The following is a 27677-nucleotide window of genomic DNA, read 5'->3' as shown; positions in this document are numbered from 1 at the left end:
GATGAAACCGCGCCAATTCACTCGGCACAAGCTAATCTGCATAACCCCGCCCCTGCGGTTGAGGCCGCGCCTCCTCCGCCCCGCGCATGCGCAGCCCTTCCCGGCGCCGGCGCAGCGCGGTGAGTCCCGGACTGGCCCCAGTAACCCCGAACTGGGACCGGCGACTCCGAACGGGTCCCGATCCCCCCGGAACTGCACCCAGACCCTTCCCCATCCCCAAACTGGGACCAGTATCCCCGTACTGGGATCGGCGACCCCAAACTGGTCCCGGTTCCCCCGGAACTGCACCCAGACCCTTCCCCATCCCCAAACTGGGACCAGTATCCCAGTACTGGTCCCAGCATGCCGGACTGGTCCCGGCTCCGCGCCGGCCCCAGCGACCCCCGGAACCCTCCCAGTAACCCCCAGTATCGCCCAGCAGCCTCCCAGTGAGCCCCAGTCCCTCCCAGTCCCCCCGGTCCCCTCTCCCAGTGCCCCCCAGAACCCCCAGTGCCCCCCATCCCCTCTCCCAGTGCCCCCAGTCCCTCCCAGTATAACCCAGTATAACCCATTCCCCTTTCCCAGTGCCCCCCATGACCCGAGCCCGGTTTTTGGGGGGCTGTGCCTGGCTTTTGGGGGCTCTGGCCCTGCTCCAGACTCTCTACCTGCGCTCGCTGCCGCCCCCTCCCCACCATTCCCATTCCCGCGCCCCCCGCCCCAATTCCCGCCCCCCCCGGGGGGTCCTGGACGCCTCGGGCTCGTTCCGGGTGTTCTGGGACGTTCTGGGCGCCCCCCCGGGCTGGGCCCGCGCCCCCCGCCCCGAGCTGGTGCTGGCGGCGCACGGGACCCCCGGGCGGGCGGCGGCGGCGCTGGGCGGGGGTCTCCAAAAAGGGGAGGGGTCCTGGGGGGGGCCGCTGTCCCTGGCCGTGTTTGGGGAGCCCCGGGCGGGGCTCCAGGAGCTGCTGGGGGTCCTGGGGGGGCCGTGCCGGGCGCTGAGGGGGCGGCTCCGGCTGCAGGTGGTGCAGGGGGCGGCGCGACCCCCGCCCACAATTCCGGCAGCGCCCCCTCCCCAGCCATGGCGCGGGGGGTGCCGGGGGGCGCTGGCCCGGCTGGCGGCCGCCGACCCCCCCAGTTACGCTCTGGGGGTGCCGTACCCCGGCAATCTGCTCCGGAACGTGGCCTGGCAGGGCGCGGCGGGGGGCGGGCCCGGGCCGCGACCCCCGCCCCAATTCTGGCAGCGCTTCGTGCTCGTGGTGGACGCGGACGTGGAGCCGAGCCCGGGGCTGCGCGAGGGGTTCCTGGAGCTGCTGCAGGGCGGGGGGCTGGACCCCCGGAACTGGGGACGGGACCCCCGGGACTGGGGAGGACAGGAGCCCAAAAACTGGGGGGCACTGGGGGACCCCAAAGCTCCAGGGTCTTGGGGCGTTTTGAGGACTCAGGGGGATTTGGGGAACCCAAAAACTTTGAATCTTCAGGGCAGTTTGGGGTTTCAAGGGGGTTTGGGGAACCCCAAAATTTTGGGGGCTTCCGGAGGGCTGGGAGTCTCCAACACCTCGGGGGTCCCCAATGGCCTGAGTGACCCCAATGCTCTGAGTGACCCCAAAACCCTGAGTGACCCCAAAACCTGGAGTGACCACAATGCCCAGAGTGACCCCAAAGCTTTGAATGACCCCAAAGCCCAGAGTGCCCCCCATGCCCCACATGACCCCAATGCCTGGAGTGACCCCAACGCTCTGAACGCCCCGAACACCCCGAGTGCCCCCCAGGCCCCCGACAGCGCCCCCCCCTGGGCCCGGACCCTCTTTGTGCTCCCGGCCTTCGAGCTGCGGGGCTCGGGGCGCCCCCCGGGCTCCAAGGCGGAGCTGCTGCGGCTGTGGGGCGCGGGCGAGGCCCGCCCGTTCTATGGGGCGCTGTGCCCGCGCTGCCAGGCCCCCACCGCCTTCGGCCGCTGGCGGGCGCTGCCCCCGGGCCCCCCGGGCGCCCCCCGGCTGCGCGTGGCCTACGAGGTGCCCTGGAGGGACCCCTGGGAGCCGTTCTACGTGGCCCCCGCCCGCGGCGTGCCGCCCTTCGACGAGGGCTTCCTGCAGTACGGCTTCAACCGCATCAGCCAGGTGGGGAACGGGGGAAATGGGGGAAAATGGGGGGGAAATGGGGGGCTTGGGGGGCCTTGGGGGGCTTCAACCGCATCAGCCAGGTGGGGAACGGGGGAAATGGGGGAAAATGGGGGGGAAATGGGGGGTCTGGGGGGGATCTGGGAGGGCTTCAACCGCATCAGCCAGGTGGGGAACGGGGGAAATGGGGGAAAATGGGGGGGAAATGGGGGGTCTGGGGGGGATCTGGGGGGGCTTCAACCGCATCAGCCAGGTGGGGAACGGGGGAAACGGGGAGTGGGAGGGGGTTTAGGGGGGCTTGGGGGTCATGGGGTGACCATGGGGTGGCCACGGGGGCTGGGGGTGCTGCTCTGTGGGGTCTGAGGGGGTCTCTGGGTGCTTGGGGGGGTCTGTGAGGGTCTGGGTGTGACCCCCCTTGCCCCCTCCCCAGGCCTGCGAGCTGCACGTGGCCGGGTTCCGGTTTGCGGTGCTGGACGGGGCCTGGGTCACCCACCGGGGCTGGAAGGAGCCGGGCGGGTTCCACACGGGGCGCGAGGCCGAGCTGGGCCGCAACCGGCAGCGCTTCCGGGAGTTCAAACAGGGACTGAAACTGAAATATCCCAACTCTGACCGACGCTGCTGAACACCTGAGCACACCTGAACACACCTGGGAACCCCTCATAGACACCTGGGACAGCTGGCGACAGCTGGGACACACCTGACACACCTGGGGTTCCATGAGGGGCACAAGGCTGAGCTGGGCCACAACCGGCAGCGCTTCCGGGAGTTCCAACGGGGGCTCAAACTGAAATATCCCAGCTCTGACCGGCGCTGCTGAGCTCACCTGGGACACCTGAACACACCTGGGACAGCTGAAGACCTTCCAATGGACACCTGGGGACTCTCCAATATGTGGGCATAGTGGACATGGTGGGACATTTCGGGACACACCTGGAGACACCTGGGGACCCTCCATGGACATTTGGAGACACCTGGGGACACCTGGATGCCCCGTGGACATGGCGTGACCGTCCCTCAGTAAACATGGCCACCTACCCATGATGCCTCTATGTGGGTGATGTCACGGGGGCGGGGCGAGCAGCTGCCTCCAGTCCGGACCGGTAACGCCCAGTCCGGACCAGTAAAACCCAGCGCGCGAGGCCGAGACCGCGCCCGGGTGTTTACCACAGCAAACTACAGTTCCCAGCATGCATCGGGTGCCAACATGGCCGAACTTCCGCCGCTACTTAAAAACCACAGCTCCAAGGATGCCGCGGAGGAAACATGGCCGCCACGCCACTTCCGGTTTTGCCTCGAAATTTGAACTTCAATTCCCATCACGCATCGGAAGGACGTGGCCGGAAGTTGTTGTAGTTGATGGGACTACAGCTCCCGTCGTGCACCGGATGAACATGGCCGACTTCCAGGCCGCCATTTCATGGATGTGAGGAGCAGCAGCGCCCCCTGACGGGCGGGAGAACCAAAATGAGGGGGGGGGATTTTGGGGAGGGGCAGAAAAAGCCGGGGGGGGGGGAGGGGTGATGGGAGGAGGGAAAACAATCCCAAATTTGGGAGGGGGCGGGGCCCTGAAATTCGAGGTGGGGGGAGGGGACAGGGTCCCAAATTTTTTGGGGGGGTTTGGGACACCCAAATCCAGCGTGAGGATCCAATTGGAGTGAAAATTCCCAAATTTGAGCCCAAAAAACCCCAAAATGACCCAAAGTGCACCAAAGTCGTGGTTAATAAACAAATTTTATTTGCGTTTTCCACCCCGGATTTTCTCCCGTTAATCGGCGTTAAAGTGCTGCAAAGGGAAAAGGTTTCTTCCATTCTCTGAGGGTTATTTATTTATTTTTTAAATTTTTATTTTAATTTTAATTTATTTAAACTTCTCCCCAAAAAATATTCCTCATAAACAAAACTTTACCCCAGACAATCCCTTTAAACTTTGGGGATAAACGAGACGGAAATTTATCAAATTATAGTACAAAGGATGTAACAAATACAACAAAAACAGCCACAAAACAGCTTAAAAAAGGGAAAAAAATAAAAGAAAAGAAAATAAAAATAAACCCTCGGGAGCGGCTCTGGGCTGGCTCTGTCCTGCCAGAGTCATTCGAGCTCCGGGTCTTGTGCCACGGATGGAATTTCCCAGCTCAGGGGACACTGATCCACTTCAGAGGTCACAGTTCTGTTTTTTGGTTTGTTTTTAGGAATAAATGCAAGTATTTTGGTTTATTTTTAATAATAAACCCATGGCTTTGGTTTATTTTAGTAACAAATCCATGGGTTTGGTTTGTTTTATATAATAAATCCTTTTTTTTGGTTCATTTTATGCAATAAGTACATTTTCTTTGGATTATTTTATTAATAAATCACTGGTTTTGGTTTATTTTATTAATAAATCCATATATTTATTTATTTTAGTAATGAACCCACTTTCTTTTTGTTTATTCTGCTCAATAAATCCACATTTTTTGGGTTTATTTCTTTGGCTAAATCCATTTAATTACAATTTTTAATTCTTCCCATTTTCTTGGTTTATTTTCCTAACAGATCTAATATTGCCTCTGTTAATTCTTTAATTTATTTTTATATTAATTTCTTCAATAAATCATTTTATAAATTGATCCACATTTTTACTTTTTTTTAATAATTCCTATTTAATAGGTTTATTTTTTTGGGTAAATCCATATTTTTTCTTTTTTAAATATGGTTTTAGTTAGGTTTATTTTTAAATAAAAAATTCACAGTTTGGGTTACTTTTTTAGTAAAAAATCCACAGTTCAGGTTGGTTTTTTGATAAAAAATCCACAGTTTTGGTTTCATTTCTTTCGCAAACTAAAAAAAACCCCAAATTTTGAATAAGTCCATTGACCCAGCAGAACCTCCAGCCCCGCAAAAAAACAAAAAAGAAAAAAAAAAAGAAAAAAGCCAAAAAAAAGTTTTAAACAGAGGAAAAAAAAAAATTAATTTCCACGAACCGAACACTGAAAATATTTGGGGGAGAGGAGGGAGGAATAAAACACGGGACACAAAAATAAACCCCAATAAAAATATAAAAAAAAAAAAGAAGAAAAAAAGAAAAAAAAGATAAATGAGAGAGAAGAAGCTCTTGGCATGGGGGGGGTAGGGAGCCCAAAATCCGGGGGCAGGGGGGACCCCCAGCCCCTCCCCCCCCTCTGTACATGTGGGGGTCCCTCGGGGCAGGGCTATGTACAACCCCCCCCCGGGGTCACTGCTGACCACTCAGGGGTCACTGCTGACCACTGCAGGGGTCACTCATGACCTCCTGGTGGGGATCCCAGGTGGTCACTCATGATCTCCAGGTGGTGGTCACTCCCCCAGTGGTCACTCCTGACCCCGCGGGCGGTCACTCCTTGCGTTTGGCCACGGCCAGCTCCAGCCCGGGCAGCCGGACCCCGGCGCGGGCGCCGCCCTCGGACGACGACGACGACGACGAGAGCCGGGCGGGCTGGGGCGGCGGCGCCGCGGCCTCGTGCCCGGGGGTCACCTCGTAGCTGCCCTTGCCCTTGGAGCCGATGCCCCCGAAGGTCCCGAATTTGCCGCGGGGCTGCCGGGCGCCCTCGGGCTCGGCCTCGCTGAAGGACGACGAGCGCGGCCGCGCCTTCTTGCCGCGGAACAGCGAGAACTTGGCCTTGCCCGCGGGCGCCTCGGCCTCCAGCTCGCCCTCCAGGCTGCCCTTGGAGCCGGACACGGAGCCGGGCACGGAGCCGGGCATGGAGCCGGACACGGAGCCGGACACGGCCTCGGGGGACCCCGGGGTGATGCCACCACCGCCAGCCCGGCCTTTCTGCTTGGAGAAGTTGAACTTGGGCATCTTGATCTTGGATCTCTTGAGCCGCGCCTCGGCCTCGTCCGGCTCGGCCTCGGGGAACTCGACGTCCACGCCGACCTCGCGGCCCTTGGGCTCGGGCTCTGAGAAGACGAATTTGGGCATGCGGAGCTTGGGGAAGGACACCTTGACCTGCCCGCCCTCGGCGCCTAGCCTCGGGCAGGAGGCGTGGAACGTTCCGGAAGCGGCGCTGACCGACGGCGGCGTGGCCTCAACGCCGCCTTTGACCTTCGGCCCCTTCACGTTGAGGTTCAGCCCCGAGCCGGACACTTCCATGGCCGGAGCCTCCAGGTGGACGTTGACCCCTCCGTGAGGGGCGTCCACGCTGACCTTTGACCCTTTGATGTCACTGGCCACGTCCACATTTGGTCCTTTCAGCCTCAGGTCGGCGTCCGGCGAGGAGAATTTCGGCCCTTTCAGCTCCACCTCGGGGCCTTCCAGCGCCCCCTTGACCTGGGGGCCCTCCAGAGCGACCCCCGCGTCCCCGCCGGGGCTGGCGATGCTGAACTGGGGCAGCTTCAGCGAGGGCAGCTTGATGGTGCCCCCCAGAATCTCAAACCCGGCATCACCCACCTCTCCTTTCACCTTTGGTCCTTTCGCGCTGACATCCACATCCAGGCCGGACACGTCCAGCGAGGGCCCCTGGAGGTCCAGGCCGGCCCCCGGGGACTGGACGGAGCAGGAGCCGCCCCTCTGGACCTCCAGAGTCGGGGTCTTCACCGTGGGCAGCTTCACCTTGCCCCCGAGGCCGCCGAGGTCCAGGCCCACGCCAGGCCCTTCTACGGAGCCCGAAATGTCCAAATCTCCCTTTAGTTTTGGTCCTTTCAGGTTCCCCTCCAGCTCAGCTCCAGAGATCTGGGGCCCTTTGAGCTTCACGTCCAGCTCCGAGCTCACGTCCGGCACTTCCAGCCCCAGCCCCGCTCTGCCCTCCTTGGGCCACCCCAGGCTGACCTCGGGACCTTCCAGTTGTGCTCCGCCCACGCCAACCTCACCTTTCACCTTTGGTCCTTTCACCTCGACGCCGACCCCGGCGGGGCCCTTCAGCTCCCCCCCGACCTTCACGTCCCCCGCGCCCACCTGGACCCCGGGCAGTTTCAATTTTGGGCTCTTCAGGTTCACCTCGGGGCCCTCCACGTCCACGTTGAGGTCGCCCTTGAGGTCGCCCTTGGCCTCCAGATCGCCCTCGACTTTCGGGGCCTCCCCGCGGAATTTGTGTGATTTCAGGTCGAACTCGACGTCCGGGAAGGAGATCTTCCCAAACATGGGTTTCTTGCCCTTGGGGGATTTCACGGCGGCGCTTCCGCCCGCGGCGACGTCAGGGCCGCTGAGCTCTGCGTCCAGCTCGGCCCCGGCCGCGCTCACCTCGAACGCGCCCTTCTTGCCCTTGACTTTGGGGCCGCTCATGTGGATTTTGGGCATCTTGAACTTGCTCTTCTTGCCCTTGGTGGCCAGGTGGGCCTCGGGGGACTCCACACTCAGCTCTGCCTCGGGTAAATCCACCTCGGCCTTGGGGGCCTTCATGCCGAACCCAAATTTGGACTTTTTGAACTTGGGAGCTTTGATGTTGGCTTCTGGGACCTCCACGTTCACATCGGGACATTCAACGTCAACTTCAGGGCCTTTGACCCCAAATTCTGGGCCTTTCACCCCAAATTCTGGGCCTTTGAGGTCGACCTCGGGGCCCTTCAGGTGACCTTCCATCTTGGGGGTGGAAATGTCAAAGCCGCCCTTCGTTTTGTGGCCTTTCAGGTTCAAGTCTATCTCGGGCATGGAGATTTTGGGGACGTTCACGTGCATTTCGGGCATTTTCAGTTTAGGCCCTTTCACTTTGCCCTCCGAACCTTCAACGTTGACTTCTGGCAGGCTGAGATCAACCTTGGGCCCAGACAGATCCACCTCGGCCTTGGGCAGGTTCACGTCCACCTCAGGGCCTTCGCCCTTCAAGCCAAATTTGGGCATTTTCATTTTGGGCAATTTCACCTTCCCCTCCAGACCATCGACGTCAACCGCGGGGCCCTCGATGTCCACCTTGGGGCCTTTGATGTCCAGATCGGGCCCCTTGAGGCCCCCCTCGAGCTTGGGGCCATGCAGGTCAGCGTCACCTTTGACCTTCAGCCCCTTCAGGTTCAGGTCAATGTCGGGCATAGAGATCTGGGGGGTCTTGACGTGAATCTCGGGCATCTTCACCTTGGGCCCTTCCAGGGTCACGTCTGGTGCCTGAATGTCCACCCTGGGGCCCTTGAGGTCAACATCTGGGCACTGCAGGTTCCCCTCCAGCTTCGGGGCAGAGACGTCTATGTCACCCTTGATTTTGGGGCCCTTCAGGTTGAAATCGACGTCGGGCATGGAGATTTTGGGGGCCTTGATGTGCATCTCGGGCATCTTGAACTTGGGGCCTTTGATCTTCCCCTCTGGGCCCTCAATGTCCACACTCGGCATCTCAACGTCCACCTTGGGGCCGGACACATCCAGGTCTCCTTTTGGGAGGTTCACGTCCACCTCGGGGCCTTCTGCCTTGACCCCAGACATCCCAAATTTGGGCATCTTAAATTTGGGCATCTTGAATTTCCCCTCAGGCCCGTGAATGTCCACGTCTGGTGCCTCAATGTCCACCTTGGGGCCTTTGATGTCGATGTCTGGGGCCTTCAGGTCACCCTCCAGCTTGGGGACAGAGACGTCGATGTCCCCCTTGACTTTGGGCCCTTTCAGGTTGAAATCAACATCAGGCATGGAGATCTTGGGGGCCTTGATGTTCATCTCGGGCATCTTGAACTTGGGACCTTTGATCTTCCCCTCGGGCCCTTCCAGCTCCACATCGGGGAGATCAACATCGACTTTGGGGCCCTTGATGTCGATGTCTGGGGCCTTCAGGTCTCCTTCAACTTTGGGAAGGGAAACATCAACGTCCCCCTTCATTTTGGGGCCCTTCAGGTTGAAGTCGACGTCGGGCATGGAGATCTTGGGGGCCTTGATGTGCATCTCAGGCATGGAGAATTTGGGACCTTTGGCTTTCCCGTCCACGCTCAGCTCAGGAGCCTCCAGGTCCACGCTGGGGCCCGAAATGGCCACGTCGCCCTTGGGGAGGGTCAGGTCAGCGTCCACCCCGTCGCCCTTGAACCCCGGCATGGAGAATTTGGGCATCTTGAACTTGGGCAGTTTGAATTTGCCCTCGGGGCTGTCGATGGCCACCTCGGGGCCGGTGACGCTGACCTCGGGCCCTTTCAGCTCTCCCTCCACGCTGGGCAGGGACACGTCCATGTCACCCTTGACCTTGGGGCCCTTCAGGTTCAGGTCGAGGTCGGGCATGGAGATCTTGGGGGCTTTGATGTGCATCTCGGGCATCTTGAACTTGGGACCCTTCACCTTCCCCTCTGGGAGATCAATGTCCACCTCTGGACCTTCAATGTCCACCTTGGGGCCGGAAACATCCAGGTTTCCTGTGGGTAGGCTCACGTCCACCTCGGGGCCTTCCACTTTGGGACCAGAAAAGCCAAATTTGGGCATCTTGAACTTGGGCATTTTGATTTTCCCTTCTGGGCCGTGAATGTCCACGTCTGGCACATCAACGTCCACTTTGGGGCCCTTGATGTCAATATCAGGGCCCTTCAGGTCACCTTCAAGTTTAGGGACAGAGATGTCGATGTCACCCTTGACTTTGGGGCCCTTCAGGTTGAAATCAACATCAGGCATGGAGATCTTGGGGGCCTTGATGTTCATCTCGGGCATCTTGAACTTGGGGCCTTTGATCTTCCCCTCGGGCCCTTCTAAATCAACGTCGGGGAGATCAACATCGACCTTAGGGCCCTTGATGTCGATGTCTGGGGCCTTCAGGTCTCCTTCAACTTTGGGAAGGGAAACATCAACGTCCCCCTTCAGTTTGGGGCCTTTGAGATTCAAATCAATGTCGGGCATGGAGATCTTGGGGGTCTTAAAATGCATCTCAGGCATCTTGAACTTGGGGCCTTTGATCTTCCCCTCTGGCAGCTCCATGTCCACATCTGGACCTTCAATGTCCACCTTGGGGCCGGACACATCCAGGTCTCCTTTTGGGAGGTTCACGTCCACCTCGGGGCCTTCTCCCTTCAGCCCAAATTTGGGCATCTTGAATTTGGGCATCTTGAACTTTCCTTCTGGACCGTGAACGTCCACGTCGGGTGCCTCAATGTCCACTTTGGGGCCTTTGATGTCCATTTCAGGACCCTTCAGGTCACCCTCCAGCTTTGGAAGGGACACGTCCACATCACCTTTGATTTTGGGGCCCTTCAGGTTGAGGTCGATGTCGGGCATGGAGATCTTGGGGGCCTTGATGTGCATCTCGGGCATCTTGAACTTGGGGCCTTTGATCTTCCCCTCGGGCCCTTCCAGCTCCACATCGGGGAGATCAACATCGACTTTGGGGCCCTTGATGTCGATGTCTGGGGCTTTCAGGTCACCCTCCAGCTTGGGAGCTGAGACATCAATGTCCCCTTTGATTTTGGGGCCCTTCAGGTTGAAATCAACATCGGGCATGGAGATCTTGGGGGCCTTGATGTGCATCTCAGGCATCTTGAACTTGGGGCCTTTGATCTTCCCTTCAGGGCCCTCAATGTCCACCTCTGGCGCTTCAAAGTCCACCTTGGGGCCTTTGATGTCGACGTCCGGCAAATTCAGGTCTCCCTCGATTTTTGGTGCGGACAGATCGACGTCCACTCCCCCTTTGACCTTGGGACCTTTCAGGTTGAGGTCCAGGTCTGGCATGGACAGGTTGGGGGCTTTGATGTTCATCTCGGGCATTTTGAATTTGGGGCCTTTGATTTTCCCTTTCGGACCCTCGATGTCGACGTCGGGAACCTCCACGTCCACCTTGGGTCCCTTCAGGTCCACCTGGGGCAGGGACACGTCCACGTCCCCCTTGACCTTGGGGCCCTTCAGGTTCAGGTCGATGTCGGGCATGGAGATCTTGGGGGCCTTGATGTTCATCTCGGGCATCTTGAACTTGGGCCCTTTGATCTTCCCCTCCGGCCCCTCAATGTCCACCTCTGGACCTTCAATGTCCACTTTAGGACCGGACACATCCAGTTCTCCTGTGGGCAGGTTCACGTCCACCTCTGGCCCCTCCCCTTTGAACCCAGGAACACCAAATTTGGGCATTTTGAACTTGGGCATTTTGATTTTCCCCTCCGGGCCGTGAATGTCCATGTCGGGGGCCTCGATGTTGACCTTGGGGCCCTTGATGTCCACCTCAGGACCCTTCAGCTCCCCCTCCAGTTTGGGGGTGGACAGGTCAAACTCCCCCTTCATCTTGTGCCCCTTTAGGTTCAGCTCCACGTCCGGCATCGACATTTTGGGTGAAGAAATGTTCAGAAAAGGCATTTTAAATTTGGAGCCCTTGGATTTTCCCTGCACGTCCAAATCCGGACCCTGGACCTCGACTTTGGGGCCAGACAGCTCCACCTCAGGCTTTTTAACCTTCACATCCACCTCGGGGCTCTGAACTTTTGGGCCAGAAAAGCCAAACTTGGGAAGTTTAAACCTGGATTTTTTAGCTTTTCCTTCCAGGTCCACCTTTGGCCCCTCCAGATCCAGCTCCGGCCCTTTGATGTCCACTTTGGGGCCCTTCAGCTCACCCTCCACCTTGGGCAGAGAAGCATCGAGGTCACCTTTGAGTTTGGGGCCCTTCAGGTTGAGGTCAATGTCGGGCATGGAGATCTTGGGAACGTTGAACTGCAGCTCTGGCTTCTTCAGCTTGGGCCCCTTCAGTTTCCCCTCGGGGCCCTCAATGTCCAGCTCGGGGACAGAAACATCGACTTTTGGACCCGAAATGTTGACCTCGGCCTCAGCAAGGTTCACGTCCACCTCGGGGCCTTCCACTTTGGGCCCAGAAAAGCCAAATTTGGGCATCTTGAACTTGGGCATTTTGATTTTCCCTTCTGGGCCGTGAATGTCCACGTCGGGTGCTTCAATGTCCACTTTGGGGCCTTTGATGTCCAGTTCAGTGCCCTTCAGGTCACCCTCCAGCTTAGGGACGGAGACATCGATGTCACCCTTGACTTTGGGGCCTTTGAGGCTAAAGTCAACGTCGGGCATGGAGATCTTGGGGGCCTTGATGTGCATCTCGGGCATCTTGAACTTGGGGCCTTTGATCTTCCCCTCGGGCCCTTCCAAATCAACATCAGGGAGATCAACATCGACTTTGGGGCCCTTGATGTCGATGTCTGGGCCCTTCAGGTCTCCCTCGAGTTTTGGAGCAGAAACATCAACATCTCCTTTTAGTTTGGGGCCTTTGATGTTGAAGTCAATGTCAGGCATGGAGATCTTGGGGGCCTTGATGTGCATCTCGGGCATCTTGAACTTGGGGCCCTTCACCTTCCCCTCTGGCAGCTCCACGTCCACCTCTGGACCTTCAATGTCCATCTTGGGGCCAGACAAATCCAGGTTTCCTGTCGGGAGGTCCACGTCCACCTCAGGACCTTCTGCCTTGACCCCAGGCATCCCAAATTTGGGCATTTTGAACTTGGGGAACTTTATTTTTCCTTCAGGGCCATGAATGTCCACATCGGGTGCTTCAATGTCAACTTTGGGACCCTTGATGTCCAGTTCTGGGCCTTTCAGGTCACCTTCCAGCTTGGGGACAGAGACGTCGACGTCACCCTTGACTTTGGGGCCCTTCAGGCTGAAGTCTACGTCGGGCATGGAGAACTTGGGGGCCTTGATGTGCATCTCGGGCATCTTGAACTTGGGGCCTTTGATCTTCCCCTCGGGCCCTTCTAAATCAATGTCGGGGAGATCAACATCGACTTTGGGGCCTTTGATGTCGAGGTCTGGGGCCTTCAGGTCTCCCTCGAGTTTTGGAGCAGAGACATCGATGTCTCCTTTAAGTTTGGGGCCTTTCAGGTTGAAATCAACGTCGGGCATGGAGATCTTGGGGGCCTTGATGTGCATCTCGGGCATCTTGAACTTGGGGCCCTTCACCTTCCCCTCAGGGAGGTCAATGTCCACCTCTGGATCTTCAATGTCCACCTTGGGGCCGGACACATCCAGGTTTCCTGTTGGGAGATTCATGTCCACCTCGGGGCCTTCTACCTTGACCCCTGGCATCCCAAATTTGGGCATTTTGAACTTGGGGAATTTTATTTTTCCTTCTGGGCCGTGAATGTCCATGTCTGGAACATCAACGTCCACTTTGGGACCCTTGATGTCCAGTTCAGGCCCCTTCAGTTCAGCATCCAGCTTTGGAAGGGACACGTCCATGTCGCCCTTGACCTTAGGGCCTTTGAAGCCAAAGTCAACGTCGGGCATGGAGAACTTGGGTGCCTTGATGTGCATCTCAGGCATCTTGAACTTGGGGCCTTTGATCTTCCCCTCGGGCCCTTCCAGCTCCACATCGGGGAGGTCCACATTGACTTTGGGGCCCTTGATGTCCAGTTCGGGCCCCTTGAGGTCCCCTTCCACTTTGGGAAGGGAAACAGCGACATCGCCCTTGACCTTGGGGCCCTTCAGGTTCAGGTCAATGTCAGGCATGGAGATTTTGGGGGTCTTAAAATGCATCTCAGGCATCTTGAACTTGGGGCCCTTCACCTTCCCCTCTGGCCCCTCAATGTCCACACTTGGCATCTCAACGTCCACCTTGGGGCCGGACACATCCAGGTCTCCTTTTGGGAGGTTCACGTCCACCTCGGGGCCTTCTCCCTTCAGCCCAAATTTGGGCATCTTGAATTTGGGCATCTTGAATTTCCCCTCAGGCCCGTGAATGTCCACATCAGGTGCCTCAATGTCCACTTTGGGACCTTTGATGTCGATGTCTGGGGCTTTCAGGTCACCCTCCAGCTTGGGAGCCGAGACATCAATGTCACCTTTGATTTTGGGGCCCTTCAGGTTGAAATCAACATCAGGCATGGAGATCTTGGGGGCCTTGATGTGCATCTCAGGCATCTTGAACTTGGGGCCTTTGATCTTCCCCTCGGGACACTCCAGCTCCACGTCCGGGAGGTCCACATTGACTTTGGGACCTTTGATGTCGATGTCTGGGGCTTTCAAGTCTCCCTCAAGCTTTGGAGCAGAGACATCGACATCTCCCTTTAATTTGGGGCCCTTCAGGTTCAGGTCAATGTCAGGCATGGAGATCTTGGGGGCCTTGAAGTGCATCTCAGGCATTTTGAACTTGGGGCCCTTCAGTTTCCCCTCAGGACACTCCAGGTCAACGTCAGGGAGGTTGACATCAACTTTGGGGCCTTTGACGTCCAGTTCAGGCCCCTTCAGGTCCCCTTCAAGCTTGGGAGCAGAAACATCGATGTCCCCCTTGACCTTGGGGCCTTTGAGGTTGAAATCAACGTCGGGCATGGAGATCTTGGGGGCCTTGATGTGCATCTCGGGCATCTTGAACTTGGAGCCTTTGATCTTCCCCTCTGGACACTCCAGCTCCACGTCAGGAACCTCAACGTCCACTTTTGGACCTTTCAGTGACACCTCCGGCCCTTTCAGGTCCCCTTCGAGCTTCGGCACGGACACATCAACGTCGCCTTTGACCTTGGGGCCCTTCAGATTCAGATCAAAGTCAGGCATGGAGATCTTGGGGGCCTTGAAGTGCATCTCAGGCATCTTGAACTTGGGGCCCTTCACCTTCCCCTCGGGGAGATCAATGTCCACATTGGGAGCTTCGATGTCCACCTTGGGACCTTTGATGTCCATTTCTGGGCCCTTCAGGTCACCCTCCAGTTTTGGGGCAGAAATGTCCACATCCCCCTTCAGTTTGGGGCCCTTCAGGTTGAGATCAATGTCAGGCATGGAGATCTTGGGGGTTTTGAAATGCATTTCGGGCATCTTGAACTTGGGACCTTTGATCTTCCCCTCGGGACACTCCAGGTCGATGTCGGGGAGCTCCACATCGACCTTGGGGCCTTTGATGTCGACATCCGGGGCCTTCAGATCTCCCTCGATTTTCGGGGCGGACACATCCACATCTCCCTTCACTTTGGGGCCCTTCAGGTTGAGATCGAAGTCAGGCATGGAGATCTTGGGGGCCTTGAAGTGCATCTCGGGCATCTTGAACTTGGGGCCTTTGATCTTCCCCTCGGGGCCCTCCAGCTCCACGTCGGGCACATCCACGTCCACTTTGGGTCCTTTCAACTCCAGATCCGGCACTTTCATGTCACCTTCTATCTTTGGGGCAGACACGTCCACGTCTCCCTTCACTTTGGGACCTTTCACGTGCAGGTCGACATCAGGCAGAGAAAACTTTGGCGCCTTGATGTTCATTTCGGGCATCTTGAGCTTGGGTCCCTTCCACTTCCCCTCGGGACCTTCAACGTCCACCTCAGGAACGTCCACATCCAGCTTGGGACCTTTAATGTTCACATCTGGACCCTTCAGGTCGCCCTCCAACTTAGGGACGGAGACATCAACGCCCCCCTTGACCTTGGGACCTTTCAGGTTCAGGTCGATGTCAGGCATGGAGATTTTGGGGGCTTTGATGTTCATCTCGGGCATCTTGAACTTGGGGCCTTTGATCTTCCCTTCTGGCAGCTCCACGTCCACCTCTGGACCTTCAATGTCCACCTTGGGGCTGGACACATCCAGGTTTCCTGTCGGGAGGTTCACGTCCACCTCAGGACCTTCTGCCTTGACCCCGGGCATCCCAAATTTGGGCATTTTGAACTTGGGCATCTTGAACTTTCCTTCTGGGCCATGAATGTCCACATCGGGTGCCTCAATGTCCACCTTGGGGCCTTTGATGTCCAGTTCAGGGCCCTTCAGGTCTCCTTCCAACTTGGGGACGGAGACATCAACGCCCCCCTTGACCTTGGGACCTTTCAGGTTCAGGTCGATGTCAGGCATGGAGATTTTGGGGGCTTTGATGTTCATCTCGGGCATCTTGAACTTGGGGCCTTTGATCTTCCCTTCTGGCAGCTCCACGTCCACCTCTGGACCTTCAATGTCCACCTTGGGGCCGGACACATCCAGGTTTCCTGTCGGGAGGTTCACGTCCACCTCAGGACCTTCTGCCTTGACCCCGGGCATCCCAAATTTGGGCATTTTGAACTTGGGCATCTTGAACTTTCCTTCTGGGCCATGAATGTCCACATCGGGTGCCTCAATGTCCACCTTGGGGCCTTTGATGTCCAGTTCAGGGCCCTTCAGGTCTCCTTCCAACTTGGGGACAGAGACATCAACGCCCCCCTTGACCTTGGGGCCCTTTAGGTTGAGGTCGATGTCAGGCATGGAGATTTTGGGGGCCTTGATGTTCATCTCGGGCATCTTAAACTTGGGGCCTTTGATCTTCCCCTCGGGCCCTTCCAGCTCCACATTGGGGAGATCAACATCGACCTTGGGGCCTTTGATGTCAATGTCTGGGGCCTTCAGATCTCCCTCGATTTTTGGGACGGACACATCCACATCACCCTTCAGTTTGGGGCCCTTCAGGTTGAGATCGAAGTCGGGCATGGAGATCTTGGGGGCCTTGATGTTCATCTCGGGCATCTTGAACTTGGGACCCTTCACCTTCCCCTCTGGGAGATCAATGTCCACCTCTGGACCTTCAATGTCCACCTTGGGGCCGGAAACGTCCAGGTTTCCTTTTGGGAGGTTCACATCCACCTCGGGGCCTTCTCCCTTCAGCCCAAATTTGGGCATCTTGAACTTGGGCATCTTGAACTTTCCTTCTGGGCCATGAATGTCCACATCGGGTGCCTCAATGTCCACTTTGGGGCCCTTGATGTCGATGTCTGGGGCCTTCAGGTCACCCTCCAGCTTTGGAAGGGACACGTCCACATCACCTTTGACTTTGGGGCCTTTGAGGTTGAAATCAACATCAGGCATGGAGATCTTGGGGGCCTTGATGTGCATCTCGGGCATCTTGAACTTGGGGCCTTTGATCTTCCCCTCGGGCCCTTCCAGCTCCACATCGGGGAGATCAACATCGACTTTGGGGCCCTTGATGTCGATGTCTGGGGCCTTCAGGTCTCCTTCAACTTTGGGAAGGGAAACATCAACGTCCCCCTTCAGTTTGGGGCCTTTGAGATTCAAATCAATGTCGGGCATGGAGATCTTGGGGGTCTTAAAATGCATCTCAGGCATCTTGAACTTGGGGCCTTTGATCTTCCCCTCTGGCAGCTCCACGTCCACATCTGGACCTTCAATGTCCACCTTGGGGCCGGACACATCCAGGTCTCCTTTTGGGAGGTTCACGTCCACCTCGGGGCTTTCTCCCTTCAGCCCAAATTTGGGCATCTTGAATTTGGGCATCTTGAATTTTCCTTCTGGACCGTGAATGTCCACATCAGGTGCCTCAATATCCACTTTGGGGCCCTTGATGTCCATTTCAGGACCCTGCAGGTCACCCTCCAGGTTTGGAGCAGAAAGATCAATGTCCCCCTTGACTTTGGGCCCTTTGAGGTTGAAATCAACATCAGGCATGGAGATCTTGGGGGCCTTGATGTGCATCTCGGGCATCTTGAACTTGGGGCCTTTGATCTTCCCCTCTGGGCCCTCAATGTCCACACTTGGCATCTCAACGTCCACCTTGGGGCCGGACACATCCAGGTCTCCTTTTGGGAGGTTCACGTCCACCTCGGGGCCTTCTCCCTTCAGCCCAAATTTGGGCATCTTGAATTTGGGCATCTTGAATTTCCCCTCTGGACCATGAATGTCCACGTCGGGTGCCTCAATGTCCACTTTGGGACCTTTGATGTTGATGTCTGTGGCTTTCAGGTCACCCTCCAGCTTTGGGACAGAGACATCAACGTCACCCTTCAATTTGGGGCCTTTGAGGTTCAGGTCAATGTCGGGCATGGAGATCTTGGGAGTCTTAAAATGCATCTCGGGCATCTTGAACTTGGGGCCCTTCACCTTCCCCTCTGGCAGCTCCACGTCCACCTCTGGACCTTCAATGTCCACCTTGGGGCCGGACACATCCAGGTTTCCTGTCGGGAGGTTCACGTCCACCTCAGGACCTTCTGCTTTGACCCCAGACATCCCAAATTTGGGCATTTTGAACTTGGGCATCTTGAATTTTCCTTCTGGACCATGAATGCCCACATCCGGTGCCTCAATGTCCACCTTGGGGCCTTTGATGTCCAGTTCAGGGCCCTTCAGGTCACCCTCGAGCTTTGGCAGGGACACGTCCACGTCGCTCCTGACCTTGGGGCCCTTGAGGTTGATGTCCACGTCGGGCAAGGAGATCTTCTGGGTCTTGATGTGCATCTCAGGCATCTTGAACTTGGGCCCTTTGATCTTCCCCTCGGGCCCCTCCAAATCCACGCCGGGCACCTCCACGTCAACCTTCGGCCCTTTAATATCCACTTCTGGAGCTTTCAACTCCCCTTCCACCTTGGGGAGGGACACGTCCACGTCTCCCTTCACTTTGGGTCCCTTCAGGTTCAAATCCACGTCCGGCATCGAGATTTTGGGGGATTTGATGTTGAGTTTGGGCATCCGGAATTTGGGACCTTTCACCTTCCCTTCTGGACACTCCAAGTCCACCTCGGGCACGTCCACGTCCACCTTGGGACCTTCCACATCCACCTTGGGACCTTCCACATCCAACCTGGGACCTTTCACGTCAATTTTGGCACTTTCCACGTCCACCTTGGGGCCTTTCACATCCATTTTTGGGCCCTTCAGCCCAGAGATTCCGAGGTCCCCTTTGAGTTTTGGGGCCTTCAAGCCCAGATCCACATCGGGCATGGAGAGTTTTGGGGTCTGAACGTTGAGTTCGGGCATTTTGAACTTGAGGCCTTTCCCTTTGACCTCCGGCCCTTCCATGTTCACACTGGGTACGTTGATGTCCATCTTGGGGGCAGAAATGTCCATCTTGGGAGCAGAAATGTCCACCCGTGGGGCAGAAATGTCCACCTTGGGGGCAGAAATGTCCACCCCCCCTTTGGGAAGGGTCACCTCGAGCTCGGGGCTCTCTCCCTTCACCCCAAATTTGGGCATTTTCATCTTGGGGAACTTCAGTTTGCCCTCAGGCCCTTGAACATCCAAATTTGGGGCTTCAACCTCAACTTTGGGGCCTTTGAGGTCAAGCCCGGGGGTTTTCAGCTCCCCTTCCAGTTTTGGGGCTGAAACGTCCAAATCTGCCTTGACTTTGGGCCCTTTGAGGCTCAGGTCGATGTCGGGCATGGAGATCTGGGGGGTTCTGATGCCCACCTCGGGCACCTTCACCTTGGGGCCCTTCAGGTCCACATGGGGAACCTCGACTGTGACATCAGGACCCGAAACGTCCACCGCCCCTTTGGGAAGGGTCACCTCGAGCTCGGGGCTCTCTCCCTTCACCCCAAATTTCGGCATTTTCATCTTGGGGAACTTCAGTTTGCCCTCGGGCCCTTGGACGTCCAAATCTGGGGCTTCAACCTCGACTTTGGGGCCTTTGATGTCCAGCTCGGGGCCCTTCAAACCCGGCACGGACACGTCCAGGTCGCTGCTGGCCTTGGCACCGTTCAGGGTCAGCTCGACGTCCGGCACGGAGATTTTGGGGGCCTGGATGTCCAAACTCGGCCCCTCAACGTCCACCTTGGGGCCGGACACCTCCACGCTGCCCTTTGGGAGGTTCACGTCCAGCTCTGGACCTTCTGCCTTGACCCCAGGCATCCCAAATTTGGGCATTTTAAATTTGGGCATCTTGAATTTCCCCTCGGGGCCGTGCACGTCCACTTCAGGTGCTTCAACGTCCACCTTGGGGCCCTTGATGTCCATGCTCGGGACGCTGATGTCCACCTTGGGGCAGGAGACGTCCACCCCCCCTTTGGGAAGGGTCACCTCGGCACTGGGGGTCTCTCCCTTCACCCCAAATTTGGGCATTTTCAGCTTGGGGAACCTCAGTTTTCCCTCGGGACCCTGGATCTCCATTTCTGGGCTCCCCACCTCCACTTTGGGGCCTTTGACGTCCAGCCCAGGGCCCTTCAGCTCCCCTTCCAGTTTTGGAGCAGAAACATCCACATTTCCCTTCACTCCGGGCCCCTTGAGGCTCAGGTCGACGTCGGGGACGGACACTTGGGGGGTCTTGATGCCCATCTCGGGGCCTTTGATGTCCATTCCGGGCACCTCCACCCCAATCTGGGGCCCTTTCAGGTCCAGTTGTGGCCCCCTCAATTCACCCCCCAGGGTGGGCACGGCCACGTCCACTCCTCCCTTCGGCCCCTTCACGCCCATGTCCATCTCCACGCCCTTCAGGCCACCCCCAGGCCCGGCCACGTCCACCTGGGGCCCCTTCAGGTCCACCTGGAGCCCCTTGGGGCTGAGTCCTTTGGGGTCCCCTTCCCCTCTGGGGCCCCTCAGGTTCAGGTTCACGTCCGACAGCGAAATTTGGGGCGTTTCCACCTTCTTGAAGGTGGGGCCTTTCCATTCTCCCTCCAGGGCCACCTCGGGGCCGGCCACGCCCTTGGGGACGGCCACGCCCTTGGGGACATCCACGGTGGCATTGCCGTCACCCTGCGCGGTGAATTTGGGGAAGGTCAAGTGCGGGATTTTGATTTTCCCCTTGGTGCCATCCGTGGTTGGGATCTCCATGCTGGGGACGTCCAGCGGAGGGGAGGGGACCTTGGTGGCACCTTTGACCGCCAAGTCCACCTGTGGCACCGGGGCGGGCGAGCAGGTGACGTCCACCCCAGCGTCCACCTGCGGGGCCGGAGCTTCACCGCCGGCCTGGACCCCGAATTTGGGGATTTTTAACGTCGGGATCTTGATTTTGCCTACGTCCACGGAGGAGGAGCCGCCGAGCTCCCCGTGGGGACACGGAGCCCCTCCGGCCACGTGCAGTGACCCGTCCAGCTCTCCAAACTGTCCGTTGGCCTCCACCCGTGGCGAGGCCCCGGCGCCCTTCCAGCCCGGCAGGCATTTTCCAGTTTCTCCAGCAGGAATTTGGCTCAGGTGAAGCCCCTCAGGTGTCACGGGCAGGTGGACATCGAGGTCGCCGTCGTGGCCGGAGACGTCCACCGTGTAGGCGGTGACCCTGCGGGTGACCGTGATGGTTCTGCTCTGCGTCCCCTCGGCCTCGGGGCCCTCCTCGGACCTGAGCCGCGGCTTGATCTTGGTGGTGTAGATGCGCCGGTACTCCTCGTCATCGCCGCTCTGCGGGAGGATGGTGATGGTGAGAGCTGGATGGTGCTGCCTGCCCGTACCCATCCTCATCCTCATCCCCATCTTCATCCCCATCCCCATTTCTGTCCTTGTCCTAATCCCCATCTTCATCCTCATCCCGTTCCTCATCCTCGTCATCGCCGCTCTGCGGGGCATGGAGATGGTGATGGTGAGGGCTGGATGGTGCTGCTTCCATGGGCCCAGCATCATCATCATCCTCTTCGTCATCCCCATCCTCATCCCCAACCCCATCCATGCCCTTATCTTCGTCCTCATCTTCCTTCTCATCCTTATTTTCAGCCTCATTCTCATCCTCACCCTCTTTCCCATCCTCATCCTCATCACCTCATCTCCATCCTTATCTTCATCCCCATCCCCATCCTCCTCCTTTCTTCCTCCTCCTCCTCCTCACTCACCAGCACGACCTCGGGGCTGCCGGGCACCAGCTCCAGCTGACCACAGCCGTGTCCGGCGTGTCCGCAGGCATGGCCGCAGCCGTGTCCGGCCGTGGGCGAGCGGTCGCCGCGCCGCTGCAGCCGCAGCCCCAGCGTGTGCTGGCCCAGGCTCTGCAGCAGCTGCGCCGCCTCCCCCGACGGCAGCTTGTCAAAGTAAACGGTGGCGCCGACGATCTGATCGCCTGGGGACACGGGGGGACACGGGTCAGGGGGCTGGGGACACCGGGGTCACCACCCATGGGGACAGGGGGGCAGGGGACGGGTCAGGGGGGTGGGGACACTGGGATGGACCCCCCTGTGCCCACCTGAGTGACCGTGGGGTCACCATCCACGGGGACAGAGCCAGAAGCTCCTGAGATGCTCCCAGACCAGCCCAGGTGTGGGTGGAGCCCCCAGGTGTGGGTGGAGCCCCCAGGTACCCCCAGGTGTGCAGGGAGCCCCCAGGTGTGCCCACCTTCCTGCACCACGGCCATGCCCCGAGCCCCCAGGTGTGTGTGCAGCCCCCGGGTGTGCCCAGGTGTGCCCCCAGGTGTGCCGTGCCCACCTTCCTGCACCACGCCCATGCGCGCGGCCGGCGAGTTCTGCTGCACGCGGCGCACGAAGACGCCGTCGTCGGTCTGGGCGATGGTGATGCCGTGGGAGCTGCTGCCCGTCCAGCTGGGCAGGAGCAGCTCCCGCGTCTCCTCAGGCTCCATCTGCACCAGGACAGGGGGCAGGGGTCAGGGTGGGGCTGGACACGGCACTGGGGGTCAAGAAGAGGGGATGGACACAGGGTTTGGGGACAGGGTGGGGCTGGACACGGCTCTGAGGCCGGACACAGCTATGGGGTCAGGGCAGTGGCCGGACACGGCTCTGGGGATGGACACTGGGTCTGGGGTCCGAGCAGGGGATGGACACAGGGTTTGGGGACAGGGTGGGGCTGGACACGGCTCTGAGGCCGGACACAGCTATGGGGTCAGGGCAGTGGCCGGACACGGCTCTGGGGATGGACACTGGGTCTGGGGTTCGAGCAGGGGATGGACACAGGGTTTGGGGACAGGGTGGGGCCGGACATGGGGGCAGGGGCTGGATACAGAGTCTGGGGGTCAGGGTGGGGAGGGACACCGGGTCTGGGGTCTGTAGGAGGGGATGGACGCTGGGTCTGGGGATGGACACTGGGTGTGGGGTCAGGGCAGTGGCCGGACACCGGGTGTGGGGATGGACACTGGGTTTGGGGCCAGACAAGGCTCTGGGGTCAGGGTGGGTCTGGACACGGGTCTGGGGATGGACACTGGGTCTGGGGTCCGAGCAGGGCCGGTTCGGCCGCGCTGACCTTGGCGGGTCCCGGTGCCGGTGCCGGATCCGCCCCCGCAATCCTTGGGCCTCGCTCGGGAACCTCGCGGCGGCTCCGGTGACACCTCCCGGCCTGGGGGGACACGGGGGGACACGGGGGGACATCAGGGGGGACATCGGGGACATGGGGACAGCGCTGGGACAGCGGGGACACCCCCGGGGACACTTTGGGGACCCCCCCGATGTCCCCAGGGCCCGCTCGGAGCCCGCGGAATTTTTGGGATTCGCGGGAATTCCGGTCGGGAAGGGCGGGGCAGGGTGGGGGGGTGTCACCTGTCCCTGTCACCTCTCCCTTGTCACCTCGTCACCCCGCGCCCTGCCACCCCCACCCTGAAATTTTGAGGAAATTTCTCAGTTTTTAGACAATTTCGTTTTTTTTTTTTTTTTTTTTTTTTGCACAAAACCCCCCCAAAAAACGGGGAGGGGGACACCGGGAGGGGTGGGGAGGTGGTGACACTTGGGAGGGGGCGATGACACTGACGGGGGGGCGGTGACACATTTTGGGGGGGGGGTTGGTGACACCTTTGGGGGGGGCAGTGTCACTCTTTACGGGGGGGTCGCGCTGCCCGGTGCCCCCCCCGGGGTGTCCCCCCGCCCCCCTCAGGGCCCGGAAGGTTCTGGAAGGCTCCGCTCGGTGCCGGCCGGACGGGTTGGTGACTCAGAGCGGGGTGGGGGGGACACGGGGGGGGCCCGGGGGTGACTCAGAGCGGCCCCGAGCGCTGGGAGCGGCACCCGCGCCGGGAATGAGCCACAAAACGCAAATTTCACCATTTTCCACCGTTTTTTCACCAGTTTCACCCATTTGCTCGCGGCGGGAGGGGTCACACGTGTCCCCCCCCCATGGGTGACCCAGCTCCGAGTGTCCCCCCCGGGCAATGCCGGCCCCCCCGCGCCCCCCGCGCTATTTTTGGGGTGCAAACCACGTGCGCCCCCCCCCTCCCCTCCCCTCCCCCCCGCGGTATTTTTAGTGTCCCCCCCTCCCCCCCCCGCATCCAAAAAGCCGCAGAGGGACCGGGCGGGGGGGGGAGGGGATGTCACCGGTGTCACCCCCCCCGGTGTCACCTCCCGCTGTCACTTTGTCACCAATGGGGGGTCCCCAATCACCTCCCCCGCCTCCCCATTTTTTCCCAATTTTTCCAACTTTTCCCATTTTCTTCCCACTTTTTCCCCATTTTTTCCCGCCCGTCCGGGGCCAGACCCAAGTCTGGGGGCTCCCGTGAGCTGTGACCCCTCCCCAAATCCGGGCGGGGCCGGGGACCCTCCCAGGAAAAGGTAAATCCAGGAAAAGCTTCCCAAAAAACGGAGGGAAATGGGAAAAAACCGGGAAAAATAAAGGGGGAAAATGGGGGAAAATGGGGAAAAAATGGGGGAAATGGGGGTAGAATGGGGGGGAAATGGGGAAGAGAGGAGGGAAATGAGGGGAAAATGAGAGGGGGAATGGGGAGAAAATGTGGGGAAAGGGGAAAAGGAGGGGAAAAGGGGGAGGAAAGGGAGGAAATTGGGAAAAATTGGGAAGAAAATGGGGGGAAAATTGGGAAAAAAACTGGGAAAAAAATTGGGAAAAATAGGAAAAAATGGGGAAAAGATGGGAAGGAACCCCAGGCCCAGGAGGAGCTGCAGCAGGAGGAGGAGGAGCGGGCGGGGCCGCGGCCGGTACCGGTCGGACCGGCTGGAGCGAGAGTCCCGCGGGCGGCGGGCACCGCGCGGCTCCGGGAGGGTCCCGGACCGGTTCCACCGGGTCCGGCCCGGCCGCTGCCCGCGGCACCGTCCGGGGGTGTCCCCGGCCCCGCCCGGCCCCCTCCCCAAACCCGCCCCGGGAACCCCAAAACGCGCCCGGATTTGGGGAGGGGGCGCGCGGGAATCGCCCCCGTCCCTGGTGGAGTTTGGGGGTCCCAGGGTGGGGCGGGGGTGGGGGTGTCCCCAATTCTGGGAGGGGGGGGGGGGGGCAAAGGGGGAAGTGGCGCCCAGAGCGGCCGCGCCCCAAAAACCGCAGAGACCGCGGGGGGGGAAGAGGGGGGAGAAAGGGGACCCCCTCCCCAAATCCCCAAATTTTCCCGTCCCTGGGGGGGGGTTTGGGAACTCCAAAATCACCGCCCCCACCCCAAAAGCGGCAGAGACCGCGGGGGGGGAAAGGGGGGATCCCCCTCCCCGAATTCTCTTCTCCAAATCCCCAAATCCCCGTTCCTGGGGGGTTTGGGAACCCCAAAATCACCGCGCCTCCCCCCCCCCAAAAATCGCCGCCCCCGCGCTGCGAGCGGCGCTGATGAGCGTTAATTACCGAACCCTCATTAACCGAGCGCCCACGCGCGGCCGCGCCCTCGCGGGATCCCGGGGATCCCCCCCCGCCCCCCTCCCCAAAATCCGCACCGGGACCCCCCCCCGGGGTCCCCCCGGTCCGGGCGGGGCCCTGAGAGGGGGGGGAGGGGGGGAACCGCGGCCCCGCCCCCACCGGGGACTCCCCGGGCGCGGCCGGAGGGGGGGGGTGCGGGGGGGGGGCCACGCCCTGAGCGCGCGCGGGATCCCCGGGACCCCCCCGGGAACCCCCCGGGCTGCCCCGCCCCCCCCGGGACCCCCCGGAGCTCCGGGACTCCCCGGGACCCCCCCGGGACCCCCCCCAGGTTCGGTCACGGGACACGCGTGGGTTCCCCCCCCTCCTCCCGTCCCGCGGCGCTCCCGGAGCCCCCCCGGGACAAACGAGACCCCCCCCGAACCCACGGCGGTACCGGAACCCCCCGAGAGCGTCACGGGACCCCCCCGCACCTCGGGACACCGCCGGGACCCCCGGGGATCACCGGGACCCCCCGGGACACGCCCGTGCCACTCTCGGAACCTCCCGGGCCCGTCCCGGGACCACCGGGACCCCCCCCGCCCTCCCGGCGCTCCCGGAGCCCCCCGGGACTCCCCCGGACACTTCCCCGGCAACTCCCGGGACCACCGGAACCCCCCCGGGACCGTCCCGGGACCCCCTCGCGCCCCTCCCGAAGCCGCCGCCCGTCCCGCTCCGGTCCCGGTGCCCCCCGTCCGGTCCCGGTGCCCCCCGGTGTCCCCGGTCCGGTCCCGGTGCCCCCGGTACCTGCGCGCTGCGGGCTCAGCGGCCGGGCCGGGCCATGGCGGTGCCGGTGCCGGGACCGGAGCGGCCCCCGCGGCTCGGTCCGTGCGGAGTGGCCGCGCCCGGGCGGCTCCCGGCTCTTGTAGAGCGGCGGAGCCTCCCCCGCCCCCGGGGAGGGCCCGGCCCGGCCCGGCCCCGGGACAGGGAGCGGCCCGGGACAGCCCCGAGCGAGCGGCGGCGCAGCGGGAGCGGCCCCGGCGCGCCCGGACCGGGAACGGGAACGGCACCGGGACGGGACCGGCGCCGGGACTGGACCGGGACGGGGCTGCTCTGGACACGGTTCTGGGCCCGGTTCTGGTCCCAGACTGGAGCGGATCTGGGCTCGGGACGGGGCGGGTCCGGGCCCGGGTCTGGTCCCGGTCTGGTCCCGGTCTGGGCCCAGTTCCAGTCCCGGTCTGGGCCCCGTTCTTGGCCTGGTACAGGGCGGTTCTGGCTCGGTCTAGTCCTGGTTCTGGTCCCGGGCTGGCGCTGTTCTGGGTCCAGCCTGGGGCAGTTCTGGGTCAGGTTCTAGTCCCAGTCTGGTCCCGGTTCTGGTCCAGGTCTAGTCCCTGTTCGGGGCCACGGTTCTGGCCCAATTCTGGGCCTTGTCTATTCCCGGTTCTGGTCTGGTTCTGATCCCGATCTGGTCCCGATTTTAATCCCAGTCCTGGTCCAATTCTGGTCCCGGTCCGGATCTGGTCCCACTCCTAAACCTGATCCAGTCGCAGTTCCGATCCCGATCCAGTCCCGGTTCCAATCTCGGTTCTGGTCCCGGTCCAATCCCGGTACTGGTTTCAGTCCCGGTTCTGATCCCGATCCCGTCCCGGTTCTGGTCCCGGTTCCGGTCCGGGCTGTGTTGGACAATCCCGGACTGGGACCCCCGGCCCCTCCCCCTTCCCCCCCAAATTCCCGCCCACCTCCCCAGGTGAGTCCCAAGCCCCGCCCCCCCCAGGTAACCCCAACCCCCCCAGGTGAGCCCCAAATCCGGGGGGGGGCGGGAGGGGGGCAATCCCCCAGACCCCCAGAATCACCCAGAACTGGGGGGCACTGGGGGCACTGGGACAGGACTGGGGGGCACTGGGACAGGACTGGGGGGCACTGGGGGTACTGGGGGGATACTGGGCTATGCTGGGATGGGACTGGAGGATACTGGGCAGGGACTGGGGGGCACTGGGCGGTACTGGGGGGCACTAGGGGGTGTCGGGACCCTCAGGTGCTGCTCCCAGTTCGGCCCAGTCCATACTGGGAGCCACAGTCTTCCCAAAATTCGGGACTTTCCCCACTCTTGAAAATCCAATTCCTCCCAAATCTCCCCAAACTCTTCCAAAGTCTCCTGAATTTTCCCCAAATTCCCTCAAATTCTCCTGATTTTCTCCAAATTCCTCTGAAATTATCCTCAAATTCCCCTTCCCGATCTCTTTCCCCACCTGCGGTTCCGGGGCCGTTCCCGGTGGAACTGAGGCCCATTTTGGGGCAATTTGGGGCAATTTTGAGTCAATTTGGGGCTGCTTTGGGGCCATTTTGGGGTTGATTTTGGGGCCGTTGCTGGTGGGACCAGGACCGACCCTGGGCCGGTTCTGGGGCCGTTCCCGGGGTGGTACCGGGACCATTCTGGGGCCGGTTCCGGGGCCCTTTTGGGGCTGTTCTGGGGCCGTTTTGGGGCAGGTCCTGGGTGGGATCGGGGCCGATCCTGGGGCTGCTCCCGAGTGGAACCGGGGCTGGTCCCGGGTGATTTTGGGACCATTCCCGGACAGTTCTGGAGCCGATCCCGGGACCGATCTGGGTCCGATCCAGAGCCGATCCCGGGCCCGTTTTGGGGCCAC

General features: G+C 60.3%; 2 protein-coding genes across 3 annotated transcripts; one reads left to right on the top strand and one right to left on the bottom strand.

Annotated features, from left to right (window-relative positions):
- The first annotated feature begins 67 nt into the window (after nt 1-67).
- B4GAT1 (beta-1,4-glucuronyltransferase 1) lies at nt 68-3838 on the top strand. The gene is made up of 2 exons (XM_074531139.1): nt 68-2090; nt 2521-3838. The coding sequence occupies exons 1-2, from the start codon at nt 573-575 to the stop codon at nt 2710-2712; spliced, it is 1710 nt and encodes a 569-aa protein (XP_074387240.1). The 5' UTR covers nt 68-572; the 3' UTR covers nt 2713-3838.
- Nucleotides 3803-25997, bottom strand: AHNAK (AHNAK nucleoprotein). Of its 2 annotated transcripts, XM_074531134.1 has the most exons (6): nt 25840-25997; nt 22747-22839; nt 21979-22129; nt 21396-21616; nt 17749-20970; nt 3803-17373 (listed from the first exon to the last, which is right to left on the bottom strand). In XM_074531134.1, exons 3-6 carry the CDS (start codon nt 22127-22129, stop codon nt 5443-5445), a joined length of 15525 nt encoding a protein of 5174 aa, XP_074387235.1. In that variant the 5' UTR covers nt 22747-22839; nt 25840-25997; the 3' UTR covers nt 3803-5442. The 2 variants fall into 2 exon arrangements, with proteins under 2 accessions (XP_074387235.1, XP_074387233.1); XM_074531132.1 differs by having other exon boundaries at nt 3803-20970.
- Between the last annotated feature and the right edge of the window lie 1680 nt (nt 25998-27677).

This window comes from Zonotrichia albicollis, chromosome 34 (genome assembly GCF_047830755.1).
Source record: "Zonotrichia albicollis isolate bZonAlb1 chromosome 34, bZonAlb1.hap1, whole genome shotgun sequence".
Classification (NCBI taxonomy): Eukaryota; Metazoa; Chordata; class Aves; order Passeriformes; family Passerellidae; genus Zonotrichia; species Zonotrichia albicollis.
The sequence above is the reverse complement of the archived record's forward strand: the minus strand, read 5'-3'. Positions and strand labels throughout refer to the sequence as shown.

Bases quoted from the DNA above. Each gene is read 5' to 3' on its own strand.
- AHNAK (XM_074531132.1), bottom strand. From the start codon at position 22,129: ATGGAGCCTGAGGAGACGCGGGAGCTGCTCCTGCCCAGCTGGACGGGC. The intron at 21,617-21,978 runs GTGGGCACGGCA...CCGTGTCCCCAG, and splicing joins CATGGGCGTGGTGCAGGAAG to GCGATCAGATCGTCGGCGCC. The intron at 20,971-21,395 runs GTGAGTGAGGAG...ATCCTCCCGCAG, and splicing joins GCAGCCCCGAGGTCGTGCTG to AGCGGCGATGACGAGGAGTA.
- B4GAT1 (XM_074531139.1), top strand. From the start codon at position 573: ATGACCCGAGCCCGGTTTTTGGGGGGCTGTGCCTGGCTTTTGGGGGCT. The intron at 2,091-2,520 runs GTGGGGAACGGG...CCCCCTCCCCAG, and splicing joins GCTTCAACCGCATCAGCCAG to GCCTGCGAGCTGCACGTGGC.